Source organism: Phalacrocorax carbo, chromosome Z (assembly GCF_963921805.1).
Source record: "Phalacrocorax carbo chromosome Z, bPhaCar2.1, whole genome shotgun sequence".
NCBI classification, from domain to species: domain Eukaryota; kingdom Metazoa; phylum Chordata; class Aves; order Suliformes; family Phalacrocoracidae; genus Phalacrocorax; species Phalacrocorax carbo.
In genome coordinates this window covers 78,748,071-78,765,969 of record NC_087548.1, presented here as the reverse complement: position 1 = coordinate 78,765,969, position 17,899 = coordinate 78,748,071, and the positions used below count along the sequence as shown (strand labels likewise).

General features: G+C 36.9%; 1 protein-coding gene across 7 annotated transcripts in view; it reads right to left on the bottom strand.

Moving 5' to 3' along the window:
• The window catches only part of XRCC4 (X-ray repair cross complementing 4), a 181,428-nt gene that overhangs the window by 83,496 nt on the left and 80,033 nt on the right, over positions 1–17,899 (bottom strand). For all 7 annotated transcript variants that reach the window (XM_064439501.1, XM_064439500.1, XM_064439503.1 and 4 more), the window contains 2 exons: positions 12,302–12,454; positions 11,528–11,631 (listed from right to left, as the gene is read on the bottom strand). In XM_064439501.1, coding sequence (XP_064295571.1) covers positions 11,528–11,631; positions 12,302–12,454 — 257 coding nt within the window. The remainder of the gene's footprint in view (positions 1–11,527; positions 11,632–12,301; positions 12,455–17,899) is intronic.

Genomic DNA, 17,899 nt, shown 5'->3' with positions numbered 1-17,899 from the left:
AATTTCTAGAACAATGGGTACCAAGCAGCTCACTAAGCATCCAAATTTTGTTTGTATGAAAAGAGTGATAGTGTGCCTTTTTACATGCTGACAGAATTGTTAATGAGTCTAAATGAGCTATTAATGACATTTTTATAAACTACAAGGGAAGAAAAGGTTAGCAGCTTGACTACAGGGGTACCTTACTGGGAAAGGTGAATTACTTGGTTTAAATTTGCAAGGAATACAAAAGAAGGCCCAGTGATTTCAGTATGATGATTAGTCCCAGGTGACCAAGATCACACCTACTAACTGCTGTCTCACAGCAATATGAGAAAAGCTGTCACTAGGTAAAGACTTGTGAACTGGGGATGAAAAGTGCAGAAAGACTAATCCATCTCTGATCATGCTTTTATTTAAATCTACATTTTCTAAAGAAAAGTTAGATCTTTAGCTTCTGAGACAGGAGATTCATATTCAGGATGCACAGACCCATATCACCATTTTCTCTGAACACAGAGTTTTCAATAAAAATGATCCTGTTTTAGAACATATACTGCAAAGTAATAGAGAGTGGGTTTTGCACCTGTCTTCTATACATATGTAAAACCCTGAACCTCATGAATTGCCATTTTGCTCTTTACAGAGGGTTATCAGTTGTCACGTTATATGTGTCATACCAGAGTACAATAAATCATACGTACAAACAACTATGTAAGCAAAATGAGGCATTTGTAAGCTTGAGGAAATACATTCTCTCTCTGTTACAGATAAGTTGGGTTCTAGTCTCCACCCAATTAAAAAAGCAGAAGTCAGGGTTTACGATACATTTGATTTGGCATGATATCTTTTGTTCCCTTTAATTTATACAGCACGCAAAAAACTAATAAGATGCTCCTGACATCTCCAGTTTGAAAATGTCTCCCCTCCATCAGGTCACATGAAAGTAAGCTGTCTTTCAGAGTGCACAACTTAAATTTTGATCTCTGTGAACAGAGGCTTTGTAACTGATAGCTTCTTTATGAGATCATTTGGCCTGTTGTACATAATACAGCATAAATCAACAAGCTCAGGTTAATCTTTAAAACCACACACAGAATATAGAAAAACACACTATAAAAACTGGAGTAATAGTTACAGATGTCCTTTGCATATTGTCTCTGAATTAAAGACAATTTTTTCCCTTCTAAGTTTTACAAATACCTAGTATTCAACATGAAACTTGTGTATGCGATGTATGTAGTGTTAATCAGATTGAGGAAAAGGGTCCTGGAAGAGATCTTTTAATCCTAAATATGAAAAGGAACTTCTCAGCTTTCCAGCACAATGCTCAACAAAAAACCTGCTTTCCAAGAAATCTGGCATCATGCCAAATGATTTCTGTGGAATTTATGTGTCAGATATGTACAATTATATCACCTCACTCACTCTCAATATCTTTTAGATTGATCTATGTGCTACTTTTAGAATAAAAGCTAAAGGACAAATAGGAAAGAGATTTTAAGACAGCACTTAGTACTTGAAATGGACATAAATAACAAAAATATCCAGTAAAATAAGCAGGATAGAAAAGGAGGGAAGAAGTAAAAAAAAAAAAACAAAACCAAAAAAAACCAAACCCCATGAACAAACAAACAAAAAAACCACCAACGAAAAAAACCAAACACAAAAGTTTAGGGGAGTATTATATTCATGACTTTCAGCTCACCGAGCAAAGGGATTTCCTTCTTAATCAAAGTTTTTTTTAAGCATTAAAAGAAAAGAACATCCTTTACTATTCTTATTTTATATAGTATGAAGATTTTGACATTTCTTTAGATCTAAACTGTGTTTCCAATCAAGCATTCACTGGGTTTGAAGAAACAAAAAAGGGTGACAGGAAGCAAACCCAAGAAGGAAAACCAACTCTTAAATCTAGCAAAGACCTACCAGACTCACAGCGTGAAGTTTAGCTGAGAAAATTTCAAAATGAAGGATGCGAGCTTTAACCTGGAGAAGTAATAAATCAAGGAAACAACCATAGGTTACAGTGCAATCTTCAGCAACCCAGCTTTTAATCAAGATGGGCTGTTTGCTCAAATGAGATATTGTAATACAGTTGGGAAGTAATTAAAATAATTATTACAGTGAATGTTACGCAGGTGGCCAGAGTAAATGACCTTGCAGCATTTTGTCAGAGAGAAAGCAACATTCAAAATTCAGAAGTGGAAGCTTGTTACTGTGGAAAGGAAAAAAAAAAAAAAAAAAGGTGTGGGTACACAGCAGTGGGAACTATGATTTACTTGAAACTTTGATTACTACCACCCGTGACAAAACACACATTAAACGTGAAGTTTAAGAAGACAACCTACGAAATATTATCTTAAAGTGAGTAGAGCGGTTACAAAATGTGCAGCAGCCACAGGTTTCAAGTCAAGCCAGCAAACTCAGCTTGAATGCGCTGCTCATGGAACACAGGAGTCTCTGGTCTGCAAGAATCTGCAGTATCCGGGCTTTGTTGGTTGCCACTGATATGCAGCCTATTCAATAGCTGAAGATAAGGGCTTTTTACCCTAATATTCAGGATTATAGAAACTTGCTATCAGTACTCCTGCAGGAACCATTTTTCTCAAGAACCAGTACTTCTCTTTGATGAAAGGATACTTCTCCAAGAGCTGATACTGCTAAACCCAAGATCAACTCTTCTAAAGTACATCCATATTTCCAAGCAGGAAGGAAATATAAATGCATTGTGTTATTTGAATGTGAATTGTTTTATTTGTTTTCAGTATACAATGAAGTATACTTAGATATTTTTGATGCCTTTTCTTCCTCTCTAAATTTATTGTCTATATAAAAACATCCAGGTACCAGAAGCAAATACCTAGCTTTGTAAACATGCACAAGAGAACTACCATAAAAAATGGTGTGAGCTGTACATAAAATTAAAAATTTCCATTAAATTAGATCTGACTATTATTTACACTAAAAGCAGTTAAACCATCACACTCATAATAAAGTAAAATATCCTCTACCCAAAAAAGGGGAAAAAAGGAAAACTAAAAAAAGAGAGGGGAGACAGGGAGAAAAGGGGCCAATGAGGGAGGGAATAAGGTGGGGTGAAGGAGGGGGAGAAAGAAGAGGGAGAGGAAGGGAGGGGAAGAAGGGGTAGGGAAAGAGTCTGGCTCAGTTTTTCCCTTCCAAAATAACCCCCTGGAAAAGTAAACCTCTGACTGTACCTTCTGGTGAACCAATTTATGACCTGCAACTCAAAGAATTGTTTAGAGCCAGCATGTGGCATGAAGTTCATAATGAAACTGTGTGATAGGGCAGTTTATTTGGTGGGTTTACAGACATGAAAATAAAGCATTGTTGTCACTGTACACTGCATTCAGTAATTTCTATGGTCCATAATATATGTATTGAAGCATGTTTTTGTATAAGAAGAATAATTATTGCTAGGGTTTTTTTTTAATTACAACAGATACCAAAAAGACAATTATGTTGGATACTAAACAAATACACACAGAGCCTGTGACTTAAAAGCACAAGAACAAACAAAAGTGTTAGAATGGGGATTATCCCAGGCAGGTTATTGATGACTGGCAGAAGTTTCCTATTTACCTGATAAGCAGTTGTTCTTTAACTATTTATTGAAAGAGGATGAAACAGAGGCAGGGCTGTTAGTGGCACTGCTCCAGCACCACTAATGTTATAGTTTCACAACTGTTGAACTACATTCTGAACAAACGGGTGTTGAAATAGGTCTTCTGTAGTTCATGAAGGAGAGAAAACAAAGAAAGGGTCCCACTGAATTAGTGCCGTCTTGTAGACGGTCAAGTTACAGGATTTTGCAAAGGAAACAAGTATCAGAATGTGCATGCTCAGTGCAAAAGTGCCTTGACTCAGAATTTATGTCCAGCTCTGCTCTAATTACAGCCTGTTGGGCACACGTCAAATTGGTGTGAAATACGAGCAAGAACAGAAGGAGGCTCTACATTTCCTTTATGTGTCCCATAGGAACATGTTGGTACTCTACATAAATACAGTGAAGATTTGTTATCTCTGCCTAATGCTGCCTGATACTTTCAGGCTCTCAAGCCATAGCAAAGTATAACACATTTTGAAGAGAAGTAGAGGGAACATTAGAACTACAGCAAGCCACATACAACCATACAGTTTGCTTTCTTAGGGGGAAAACCTGTTTATTCATGGAAGATGATAAAAATTGGAGTTACTGCTTCATTAATGGATTTGATTTTTTTTTTAATGACTGGAACATTATGTTATTTGTTCCTTTTTGCATGGATATATTAAACCCAAAGAAAAAAAATTAAATAATTCTACCTTGGTTCAAAATGTACACTATTCAACTGTTTAAACTAGCTTTGTTTTTAAGTGGAGCAAAAAAACCCAATCCAGTATTTATGGAACTGTACTAAGCTTGGGATTTCCAGTTTGGATGGGAAACGATTCTAAAATCAGAGTCTTAAAATTTAACTTAGATCTGATAAAGGCAGTTAATTTGATTATTTAAGCAGAGCTTTAATTACACTTCAAAATATTTTACAGCTCGCCAAGGAAATAAAACTTCCTTCATATGTAACATTTAGTAATATGTGGATAATACACCAATGAACAGTTTTCAAATTCTGTATTAGTCAATGCTGTTGCACCCAACCTGCAGTGTGGTACTCTACTTTTTAATCACCAAATTTAGTAATTTGAAACAGTCTTATGAAAGGATAAATCTGCTACGATTATATCACCATTATTATATCATTTCACTGAATAAATAATTACTCATTTAGAGACGACCACATTCAGCTACACCACTCTATATACTGAAGCACGTACAATAAGAAGGTGTATGCAGAGGTATAAGCAGTGTTCATTATTTTTATAGTGATATTTTAAAGTAATACATTATTAATGCCTCAGTGCAATATTCATAACAGGATTTTTAAAGGGACATGAAACATATTGATATTTGTGCTGTAAATGCATTTTGACGATGCCACCTGGTATAACACAGAGGAAATGCAGTTTGGCAGCTGCAGATGTTTTATAGGCATAAAACAAACAGATTAAGGGGTGAAAAAAGGTATCTACAGCTTTAAGGGAAAGGGAAATGAGATTATTCCTTGGGATGAACCATTTCCAATTATAGCTTGACAGAAAAATAAAATAATAATTTAAGCCTGAAGTAAATTAAAATGGCCAAGTTCTAATACTCCTTAAAATAGGCTTTAAAAGAGAAGCCTTCACAGATGGAACTTTAACTGCACAGCACAGTCGGGTGCTGTTATAATAGGCATTTTTTTTTAATAACTTTGATCAAAGCTTATTAACCAGCAGCATCAAGCCATCGGTGGTTTGGACTACACCAGAGAACTAATTAAATTTAAAGGGCCATAGCCTCCTGAAGGCATCACAAGTAATCCCCAAGGCAGGAACTTGAATGAAGGGGATGAGAACATTTGCATAGTAAAACAGTGGAAAACGGCAAGGTGCTTGCACTTACTTATTTTGGGCATCATAGCGAATTTATTAGAACCAATTTTGAATCTGTCCTCATAATCAAACACATAGAAAAGTATGAGTGTTGACACTCTGAGGATTCACTTAATATGGAATACTTCCATACATGTGGCAAGAAACACAGAACATAAAATTTCATTTAATCCAACAGGCTAGATCATGAGATCCTTCCATACCCCAATGACACTAACTTCCACCAATTTCAATGTAAAATATGACTAAGGAATTCACAGGCAAGAGAAAATAAAATACAGAGAAAGCAAGCTGACTGTAAATTGGTGCCCAGTAGTCTTGTTTTGTCTACAGGCAGCCACAAACAATAGCTTTATAATTGGAAATAACAATAATAAATTATAAAATCATTTCTTCCATTGCTTATCTCCCACCTGCTGCATTATCCTTCATATCTATTATAGATATCAGTATATAACATCTTTCCCTGCAGTTCTGTCATATATCTGGGACGAAGCATAATCTTCTCTTCTCTGGCCACCTTCCAAACACTGTGAAGAGGGAAACTATTACCCTTCATCTGCCTTTCAGGTTCTGGGAAGGAAGCAGAAAGGACAAATGTTTATCCAATCCTTACTCCTGTTTTAAAAGCTTCCCGATATATGGACCACTAAAGTATTTTCCAGTTAATAGAAGGGTTTCATTTGTATAACAAAGACATGATTGCTAATCATGACATCGAATGATGTTTTCTTAGTCTCATAATCTTACTGTCATTTTAGGTCCCCTAGGAGAAAAAGGACTCAATAGCTAGAATAAATAATAACAGTAAAATTTAGGACTGTGCAGAAGAAAGAGGAATCAGTAACAGCTGGGTTGTGTTTTGGATTGTCCTTAATCAGAAAAAGGGTTTCTGCATTCTAAAATGACAAAAACTTCTTGCATCAGTGTGGTGGCATCATGCTGATCACCAAGTCACTCTTGTGGGCAAAGAGAAGAAACACAGACTAGCAATTTCAAGCCTTTTTTCATTATTTTTTTTTTAATTTTAAACCAGGTTCTGTTGGCAATAGAACATGAACAGAACCTCAGTCTTATTCCAATCATCAACTCTCTGTAAGATTTCCAAGCCCACTCCAGGTGCTTTTTGTCTGTGTGTGTATATTATTCTTTCTACTGTCACAGGATCTAGCAGTCCCAACCAAAAATGATGACCCTAAAAATGCTAGACACTAGTCAAGCTAAACAAAATATCAGATATTTGATAACAAGTTGAAGTGCAAGACTACATGCAGTGCGTGAAGGAGGAGTGAAACAATGAGACAGCACATCAGCAGCCTCAAGTGTAAGACATCTGCAAAGTTGCTGGAACTTTGTTGAAGCACCAGTAGTGAAAGCAATGACTATATCCAGTTTTGGTGGCTCAGCTAAAGTCCTACCAACCCTGGAATAAAATAAATAACAAAACAAACCAAAAGCAACCTCCCCCTGCTCCCAAGAAACATTCATACCTCCCCATTCATGAAGAACCGCTTAACAGTAGGATGACCTCCTTCCTGTCCCCCTTCCAGAGCAGAACCTCTCTCAAACATAAGCTCAGAGGCATTTAAAAGGACCTGGCACATCATCTATAGCTACTGCTTAAGAATTTATTAAACTGCAGTGAAAGCAGGAGTACTGTGCCTTTTTCGATCTGACATCCACAAGCCTAACCAATATGTCAAATGAATTTCCCCACGCTTATGGCACGATGGGCAAAGCTGTTGCATAGAAAGACACAGAGTACTATTTATAAAAGTTGTGCTATTTCTAAAAGTCGTACTTCTCATATACATCAGCTCTTTTCTTGAGTGCTTTGCACTAAAATATCTACTAATTCAATTTCAATTTGCTCTTTTAAAATACAAAGTGTTAACTACATCAGTGTGTAGATTAGAGACAAAACCTGCTATGTTTCAGTTGATTTTGGCTTTAGGCTGTGAAGTGGAAACTGCTGTCGAAAAGCAAACCATAAATCATATCTATAAATGGTACTGTAAGTGCCAAACCCCTAAATTTTTAGATAAACTTTTAGATTATGGGTTAACTGCTATTGTAGGGAAAGGGCCTCTACACAAAATTTATCTGAAGCTGAACAAATAAATGTAACCGCCTGCTGTGCAGAGGTTGAAAACTGACCTGATAGCCATGCTGACAATTTATGCATGAGTAAACTCATTTCTGTAGAATGCACAAGAAATGGTTTTATTCTGTAATTCATCTGCTGTTATAGAGCAAAAGCTGTCATAGTAACAGCCATTTGCAAAGCCCAACATAACATAGGTTATGTACTTCTTTTAAGCTCATGCTTACATGAACAAGATCTTGTCTTTCTGTTAAGAACATGCCATCACAATTTCAACGCTGGCAGTGATGGGCAGAACCCACCATAACCCTCTCCAAACTGTTCCAATAGTTAATTATCCTGTCAGGAGTAACGTCCCACTTTTTTTGTCTAATATTAAGTTCCAGTTATTCAAGTTCATTAAATGCCTATATCTGCTGGATGGAAAGACCATCTATCATCACATCATTTTGTGATGTTGTTTCTTTTAGACCATGGAAACAACGATCGTTTGAGATCCTTCTCAGCATGTCATCTAGATTATTTGCTAATCCCTCCATTGTTATCACAATTTTATCATCCCCACCTTGCTAACATTTTTCTTCAAATCTTGATGTCCAGACTTGACACAACACTGCATCAAGGGGTCGAGCTATATATTAACTCAAAAATCCCTTTTGCCCTAACATTGCAAATCTGCTTATTTATTTTCACACTTAATATCATTGGGGAGTTATAAACTGAGAAGAGGTGAGACAGAGACTGAGCTAACCAGGGCTAAGACCAAGCCTGATTCCTGCAAGGCCAGGCAGGACAGTGCCACCATGCCAGAATGGGTGCAGTAACAAGCAGAGTGCAATAGCTGTCCAAGTAGCTCTTGGCTTTGCTAGATGGGTCCACGCAGGGAAGATGATGGCAGCCCCTGAAGGTACGCAGCTTTATGTGGCAGAAGGAGCTAGGCAAAGCAAAGCCTGAGACACTGTTGGTTTTCCCAAGTGAAGAGCAGCTGTCAAAGGACTGGAAATCATCCCATCACACTGTGTTAGAATGCATGTTTTTTCTTTGTAGTTGGTGCATCACAAAACACGAATTGGCTCACATACACTATCTTCAATTTCACACTGCTCAGATACAAGGAGAATATGATAACTTTCCATTTATATTTTGAAATAGACATATTAGTTCATTTGAGAATCTATTATCATGTATTATGTTAATTTCCATGTTCTAATTTCTTGATTAAAATGTGGTGCAGCATGAGATCTGACGGAAGTCAGTCCATGACTTTACTAATTTTACCTTCATCAGCCAGCTGGTAATCTCATCTCAGAAGACACGAGTACCTGGTTTCTGCACCTTTACAATAGCTGGAATTAGCAATTCTTATTTTTTTTTCTTAACATTTTTCTTCATTGAGTCCTGTTCCAATATATGCATCAGATCAACACCAGACTGATACACCCATAACTGAATGTACTATTTCATTTTCTTCTTATTTTGGTAAATATTAGCAGCTTTTTTCCGAATCCCCTGGAATGCCCTCTATGCCCCAAAAATATGGGGGGGGTTGGGGGGGGATGACGACCAGACAAACAAAAGCCAAAACCACAAATATTGGTAGCTAAGAAAAATTTCCAAGCAGCTTTTTAAACTCTTCAGTTCAACATATCCTGACTGGCTATTTTTAATATGTCTAGATTTCACAGCTGCTCGTTTGTGTCTCCCTTAGTTGCTAGAACGGAAGTACATTATGATGCAACTACAGCTAGTTTTCCCCCCTAAACACAAACCAAAAGCACTTTCTGAACAGGGATGCTTTTCCAGTTACTACTGATTTTTAATCATTGCACAATAACAGCTGCATATATGTTCTCAACTCACCTGAAGACTAGTTCTTGGCCTTCTACCTCCTGGCCTAAGATTCTCTGCCTTTATATCATGTGTTTTCTTCAGCCATCTCCTGCAGTTCCTACTTGTCATTTATGACAATCAGCATCAGCTTCTTGCTTTTTAAAGTTTTGGACATGCGTACATACAAATGCATGCTTAATATTTGTACATGTGTCCGTATACACATCTGACTTTACTTTCCTTCAAAGCAGTTTCTAAATTATGATCTTATCTCTTGATTGTGGCTTTTACCACTATCTACCAAAACATTCTCAAAAATCCTTCAATTCTCATTGACTCCTGCAACCCACACAATGATATTCCAAATCTAAAAGGAAAAGAAATGTAGCATTGGGCTAAGAAGTAGGAAGACCACAGATAAACAGAAAAACCCCCAAACATTACCTGTAATATCTTTCATGCCTTACAATGCTTGATGTAGCTATGAGCTTCATCATCCTCTCATGTCACCACCCTTGAATCACCATCTTCTTCACAGAGGCACAGTCTGACTAAGACCTCTTTTTACATGTGAAAATCCCAGACCACACTAAGATATTCAGCTCCTCTCTGTGCTTTTCTATTATCCATAGAAAGAGAAAGCTGTGTACGCAGTAAAAGTATCAACTGACCTGAGCGACATTCATTGTGCAGGTTCAAGAACGCCATTACCTTGAGAAACTTGAGTGTGTTACCCAAAGGATTAAGTTTATAGTCTTCATAGTACTTGCAAATTCTGCAGTGGAAAGAACTCTCTAGTCATGATCAAAATCTTGAGTATTGTATCGCTCAAAGGCAGCAGGAAACACATTTCTTGTTTACAACTCAAATAAAAATACAGCTGATAATTTTTTTTCCCTATAACATCGACCAGTCCAGTCCCTCATGACTGCCTGAACAGGGCAGTGGGATGTGTTTTCACTTTTAAATATATATGTTTGTCTCAAAACTCTCACTGAGCTAATGAAGTCCTACTGAACCTAGCAGAAGAATCAACACCTTCCATTTCCCTTGCCATTTGCTAAATGTAAAGTATTTCTCCCTACGTTATCTGAACTGACCAAATACCACTTGAAAGCAAAGATTTCTTAACTGAAGAACATAGTACAATACAAAATAATTTCTTTCCATAATTGTAATTTTCTACATTCGTCTGAAGCTCTGCCTACTTTATATCTATTAGAAAGTCCTCAATAAACAGGCTCGTATGAGTTACAAAGCTGAATACCGCTTGTATCAGGGTCTTGAACACTTCTGGTTCCCAGTATGCACAGTGAACAGTTGTAATAAGTTGTTGTCTTGTTTACCTTTACCTATGGTGGAAATAGAAAGCTTCAGTGAGAGAACCCATAGCAAACTTTGCAGACCTGAAGGGAAGTTTATAATAGCTATCTGGCAAATGTAAATGCAGTTTTAAAACTCTGATAGCATTTGTCCTGCATATTCTTACTAGTTTGCCAAAATACGCCAAAATTTCTATGATTCACCATTAAATATCTTGTATTGTAGCATGGGCAACTACTGAACCCCATACTTTACAAATCTCTAGTCCTGGAAAAATTAGTCAAATCAAGTTTCATGAGCACCTTCATGAAGCCAAAAATTCACTGAAAATTTAAAATTAATTCTGCTATAAATACATTTTTGTTCCATTTATATGCACAGGTCTTTTTATAGCTACTAAACCTTTTCTCTTTCCCTTTTTTAAACATTGGAACTGTCAGGAACTACATTTTGCATTTTAGCAACCATTGCTTACGCACCATGATTCCTAGGAATTTAAAATAGACTTGTTGATGGTTCAGATACTGTTAGACTGTCATTAGCTCTGCAAAGTATGTAATTTGTCATTTTGGAAGAAATGACAGTACCTTCACTTGTGCAACATGCTTTTAAACTTCCTCTCTCTAATTTGAAAATGTCAGTATAATACTCTGCTTCAAGAGAGATATTTTTAAGGCTTGCAGGTTGGCTTGTCACAGAACAATTTCTCAGGTAGTATTTTGTCTTCATTAAGGTTTATTCACATAAGGTGATTGGCCTCTCCGTGATATTCCCCAAAGACAATACATTCTGTCTTACCTGACGGTAATGAGGCCCATGTTAAATTTTCACTTTCCTCCTCAGTGCTGCCATCATAGTCATTTTCTCTCCCTGTAGCCATCTGAGTGGTATTTATACTATCCCTAGGAAAAAAAAAAAAATTGGAAAGAAAGCAATCACATCTTTGCCATCTATTATTCCTGAAAAGAATTTGTAATTATTTCTGTACTGTCTTAGAAGCAATGCAAGCTGATACAAGCCAACATAAGGTCCTCATGCTGAACAGCTTAGCATATTCATATATAAGGACAGACAATAAAAGGTAAGTTAAGATATAAAAAAGCAGGATAAAAATAGCAAACAAGTTAAGGTGTATTATAGCATTATAATGATTCATCTTCTCCGGATATTTTTGAACTAAAAAGTACATAGAGACATTTAGATTTTGATATTTTTGTTTCTCAAAGGACAAAAGGAATCAAATAATTCAAGGAGAATGCATATGAAAGCACCACCTTTGGAAATGGCAGAGACGTACTCTGTAAAATCAACTGCAACTTAACAAAAATAAGAAGAGGACAGATTCATTGAATATTTAGTTCTTGGCTACAGCATCCAAAACAATATGCTGCTATTTGCAGTGAGGCTACAAAGAATTCTCCGCTCTCATGACTACCAGTATTGTTTTGGATAATGAAGCACTTAGCCAGGAAGAAGTGTCATTCCCCGTTAGAGCCAAAGAAAAGGAAACTAAACTAAACTGAAATACACATCAGGTATGACACCAAGTAACTCAGGAAAACTAAGAAATACCTTGTACATTTGGCATCTGCTGCAGATTCTTTAGCTTCATTCAACAACTTCTGTAAGTTTCTTATCTTTGCCTTCTTTTCATTGAGCACCAAAATAAACCGGTTATAAAGATCTGCCTCTAGTTCTTCTTTAGCTTCCACACATTTTTCCAGCCTACAATGTAAAATTAACTGTTATACCATTTTTTTAAAAAACTCTGTGTTTCCTGGAAGAAAATGATGTAGTAAGGCCAGCCTTCCTATTACAGGACTCCCCACACCAAACCATGCACAACTAGTCCAGCATCTTGTGTCTGAAACAGGCCAGAAGAAACCTTTTTTCTCCACAGAAAACTGCAGTGAACTTTGCTACCAAAAAGGGAAAATTTCCAAGGGGAAAATTTTTCTCTTCATGTTTTTTTTGATCTTGCACACATGCACCTGTGACAACTACAATTTAAATAGGGAAGTATTCTTTAGTTTCAATGCTGATTTCACCACAGTGGGCACAGCTTAGCAGGACATACACTCTGACTTGAAATATATATGAATGGGGGGGAAAGAAAAAAAAAAAAAAAAAAGAAAAAAAAAGAAATAGGGAACTCCACTCCAATATGTGCTGAGATGATGAGCAAATACTTTGGGCAGCCAGGCCAGCTCCAGAACTATTTACTTGCCAGGATTCCCATGGCAGATGCAGGTGACACAGACCTTTGCCTGACCATTTTTCCCCAACAGCGTTGCTCATCTTGTTCTGGTGAGCTGGCAAGGTGCAGAAACCAGTTTCTGGCAACGCTCAACAGGACACTGTAACAACACCTGATGGTAACTGTAATTCCTTTCAGGCATTCAGACAAATAAAATGCTAATAATTCCAGTGCTGTGGACTCAATGTCAAATTACAGAGATACAGAGATGAGATCTTGGTACACTTCCAGCCACTACCAGGCAGATTTTCATTTTTTTTTCCCTGAACTAATCACAATTACTTGATAGAAGACTAAACACTTAAAATATATACAAATATGCTTTAAAAGCTCTTAATTAATATCTTCAGAGTAAAATATTCTTCTGTTTTTAAAGGTTTAATGTGCACCTGTATGTAGGTCAATGTCAATAAAACATAGCACAATGGAAATACACAATTAAGACTATGAATGTATACTGTCCCACAAGCAAAGCAAAATGAAATATAAGCAAACACGACCTCAGTGAATCAAGTGACTTATGGCATATGTGATTCTATATTTACTTCTTGGATTTAATAACTTTTTAGTCCAGGGGTTGAACCACGAACATTTTAATAACTATGTTCATAACAAGCAAACAGACATCTTCACAATCTCATTGATTATGGTAGCTACAGTATTACAGCAAGTAGCAATAACCTATAAAGAACATTCTCTTCACCAACCTATGCAAGGTTGGTAAAAAAGTTTAGAAGGTTTCCTTTGTTATTAAACTCAAACACACAACAGATTTTTAGTATACTAAATTATATGTTGAGAAATTTCAACAGACTTCCTATATAAATACTGATTATTTTGTTCACAGATCAAAACCATATATGATGTAAGAAGAAAGACAATAGAAAATAATCTCGTGAAGCATTAAGACTACTGTGCAATGCTTTAGGGATATGCTTGATAGTTGATAAATAATTCATCTAATTTAAATGCAAATAGCAGAACATCATTACCATATAGATCGGTTCAATAATTCCTAAATGAAAGATCATACGTTCTAATCAACTACCAGGAGACTTTCCACCTACAAACGGAAAGTTAACTGTTTAGTGGGGAACAAATTGGCAATTTACAAAGAATCATAAACCTTAATACAGGGTCCAGAAGTGCCTTGACCAGCTCAGGGAGGCACAAAGGTAAGGACAGGAATTGCCTCCCACTTATCAAGCAGAATTCAGCCATTAAAATGGAAAACAAGGACTTTGTGTAAAATATGGTAATCCTGTCTGTATAGAATCCTACAGAAAAGTCCCCTCTGCCACACACAAAACAATACTAACTAAAGAGAGTGCTTAGTACTGTGCCTTTATTTTGCCAACAGACTGGTTAGTGTCAGAGCAGTGGAGGTTGGTTTAAACAGTTACACTGATAATTTTGCTGACTTGGCCAAAAAAGTGTCGTATAAGACTGATGAAGATCCACATAACTGTAAACTCTCAATGAACTGCTCATGCTGCCTGGACATTAAGAAGCACAGTACAGGAACCTTTTGCAAGACCAGCCAATTTCTTCAGCCTCTGGAGCAAAATATTAACATCTCAAAATATACATACTGACTATATGCATAGATTAGAATATTAACTGTTCCCTGTAGGCAAAATCAATTAGTAGTATGCCATCAGTTAATCTTGTGTGATTGCTTTCAGTTACATGAACACCTTTTCTGATTTTTTCCTGTTGTTTAAGGTAATCCATATGTAAATACATTCTCCAGATACAGATATGACATTAATTTGGCATAACATTCAATTGGTGTAAAATTGTATTACATTAACACTATATTTACAAATTATTATCCTGTAAAAATACACTGTTATATGGCATATGGTGATAGTTAAAAATGAACAGTAAAAAGCAACAGTCCTCTACTGCTTGGGAACAGGGATGCATTAATTATGCAGAACATATGAGTGTGTGGGGTGGCTCTGGCTGTAACCCTGCATAGCCTTCAGGATTCACTCAGGCATGCATTACCTGAATTACATGACCGCTAAGCAAAGCTGGCCGGGTTTCATTCCAATACCTCATCGGTTACAAATACAAACTTTAATTGCAATTTGTCACATGCTTGTACCTGTATGTGATTTGTCTCACTAAAATACCATCTCCCCAGGCCAAATAAAGAAGCTGCTCATCTCAAAGACAACTTTCAAGTACATTGAAAATAAACGTAAGTTAATGGCTAGAGTGGTGCAAGTCGTATTTGCACATGCTTTCCATTTTCTATATTCCTCGATCTCTCTGTTATGTAAGTGCAATGCTTTTAATGCACCAGACACACCCAAGTTGACAGCCATCGAGAAGCTTGCACAGCCTACTGAAAGCAGCTAGTATTAGGAATGGTGACAATTAGTAATTGGGAAAATAAGGTAACTGTCCAGTTCTTAAATGCTGCCTAAACAGAGAGCAACCACACATGCTTCACACAGGTTAACATGAACTATGTGACTTAATAGCATTTACACATTTTCCACACTCCAACACTAGAAAGAAGAAAATTCAACATCTCTGCTATTTATCCCTGTTCTCAGTGCTCTAAAATAATTACTGGTCTTACAGCACCACTCTATTACATTTCAGACTTACCCTTCCCCCAGCATTGGCAATGGTATTGAATCCTGATGAGCTAATGCTGAAGAGTCAGTTTCAAAAACCAGACTACCTAGCCTGCATTTTTATAAGCTGTTTGTGGTTTAAATATACTGTCCCTATAGTTGACCACAACATAAATTAGCAGCTATTTTGATTTTGGCTTGTCTACACTAATTTTAGGTGTTTGACACAAAATACATACCACACCCAAACCAGAAATTTAACTTGTGTTTTACTGGCCAAGGAATTATTTTGCTATAGATTATTACTTTACATTTATCATATTTGTTATCTATGTGAAATAAAAACAATACCTATTCTGTTCTGATATTTTAACTCATCCATCACTGAGGTGTGCACTCACACACACACACACCCCCGCCCAGGCACCCACATGCAGCATTTTCAGAATAATCCTTCTGAAAATTTCCATAGCCTGTTTGGATCTTGCCAAGTGTCTTAGTAATTTTTATTTTGTGTTTCTAGATCAAGTGCTGAACAGCCTAGCTAGGCAATAACTCTTATGCTGATGTTACCTACGTGTGGGTCATTTCCTAAAAGCAGGGAAATGTTCAGGTAGGTAAAATCCTACACTTTAGGTCATCACAATAAGCAAGATGATGAATATTAAGGGAGTTACAGCTTCAACCAGAAACATTCTCAACACCTCAGAATTCACACAGCTCAGACTAGAGTACATAAGTAATTTAACAATTTGATGATGAAGGGAATTTCTCTTCAAAGGCTTTTTTGGCCTGCTCCTGTCTTTTGCCTTTACCTGAACCTGAACTGCAGAGGGAAGCGGCAGGAGCCGTTCCTGTAACTGGCATAGGGCTGCCCTGCAAGCTGTTTACAACCAAGTGGACTATCTCGTGTATATTGAGGCAGTCGCCAGCAGCAGATCGGGGCCGGTATTCAGCCCACCAGGCAGATTTAGCTTCCTGAAGGAAACTTGCTTGCCATCTTACAGACCAAACGGAGAGCAGAACAAGCTTACAACTCAAGAGACACCAGGGAGCTACAGGGCAAAGCTGCTGTGACAAAGCTCACAAAACCTTCATGATGGCCAAGAAAATTAGAGTAGAGAAATGGAACAGGGATGACTTAATTATTCCATCCAGTGACCCATGTTTAACCTGAATAAATACAGCTCTTGGAAGTCTGCATGCTATGTTTTAATTCCAATGAGGTCCTGAAGAGAAAGATTTTAAGCAAGAACTGCAGGCGCTGAAACGCTGGAGCTGATGTGCCTTGGCTCCAGGCGAAGAGGGAGCACAATTCTCCACACCACGTGCTTTATATTTGATGTTTTACCACTCAACGCTGTGAGTGATACAGAGTGTGAAGCTTGAAATCCTGTCTACTGAACAAAGACAGGCAAAGCTTTTGTTCAGCTCCAATAAACTCACGACACTAAGTCCAGCATTGGGAGCCAAAAAAGCAGAGAGAGACAGCAGGGTAGACTAGGCAAAAAGAATTAAAAAGAAAAACCAAAACCAAACAAACAAAGAAAAAAAATCATGCAAAAGCAAAATAACAACACTGTTTGGATGAAAATTCTCCATTTAGTGGACATGGCCAAAGTTTGGTGACCATGTAACTTTTAGTGTTTATTTTGAAAAATCATGTTTCAGCTATTCAAAATACAAACATACTAAAGTAAACCACCAGCTTTCGAAGCTTGAACACACCGCTTCCAAGAGCAAAGTCTGTCAGGCAACTGTGATTTTTCTTCTTTGGGGTTACTCTTTAAAAGTGCCACACCACCATGGAAATTGATACAAGCACTAATGCCTATTACACATTAGCGTGTAATGCAGTACAGCACACTCGTTATACAATACGCTATTGTTCAATAAACTGTTAAGCAGTAAAACACTACTTAGGAAGGCCATATGCTTGTCAGGGAGATTGTTAGGAGAAACTGTTAGTCATTTTAATGAGTGGGAAACAAAACTAACTCCTCCCAAACATTAGCTCTCCTTTTCAAGGTAAATTAACACCAATTAGCTACATTCTTTCATCGACCTTCCTAAATATGTTTTTACAGATGAAGCTATAGGAAAACAAGATATATCTCTGACTTGTATGTGCTAAGCCTTTTATGCTAACTGAAGTAAGCAAAGATTACTTCACTACAGGGTGTGGTGGAAGACAATTCAGATAAGTGCAATGGCAATTAAAAAAAAAAAATCAGAAAATAATGGTGTTTTGTCCTATAAAACACACTTGTTTTCTGATTCTGTCTGCTTCAACAAGGCAAACAGATTAAAGCAATGGCA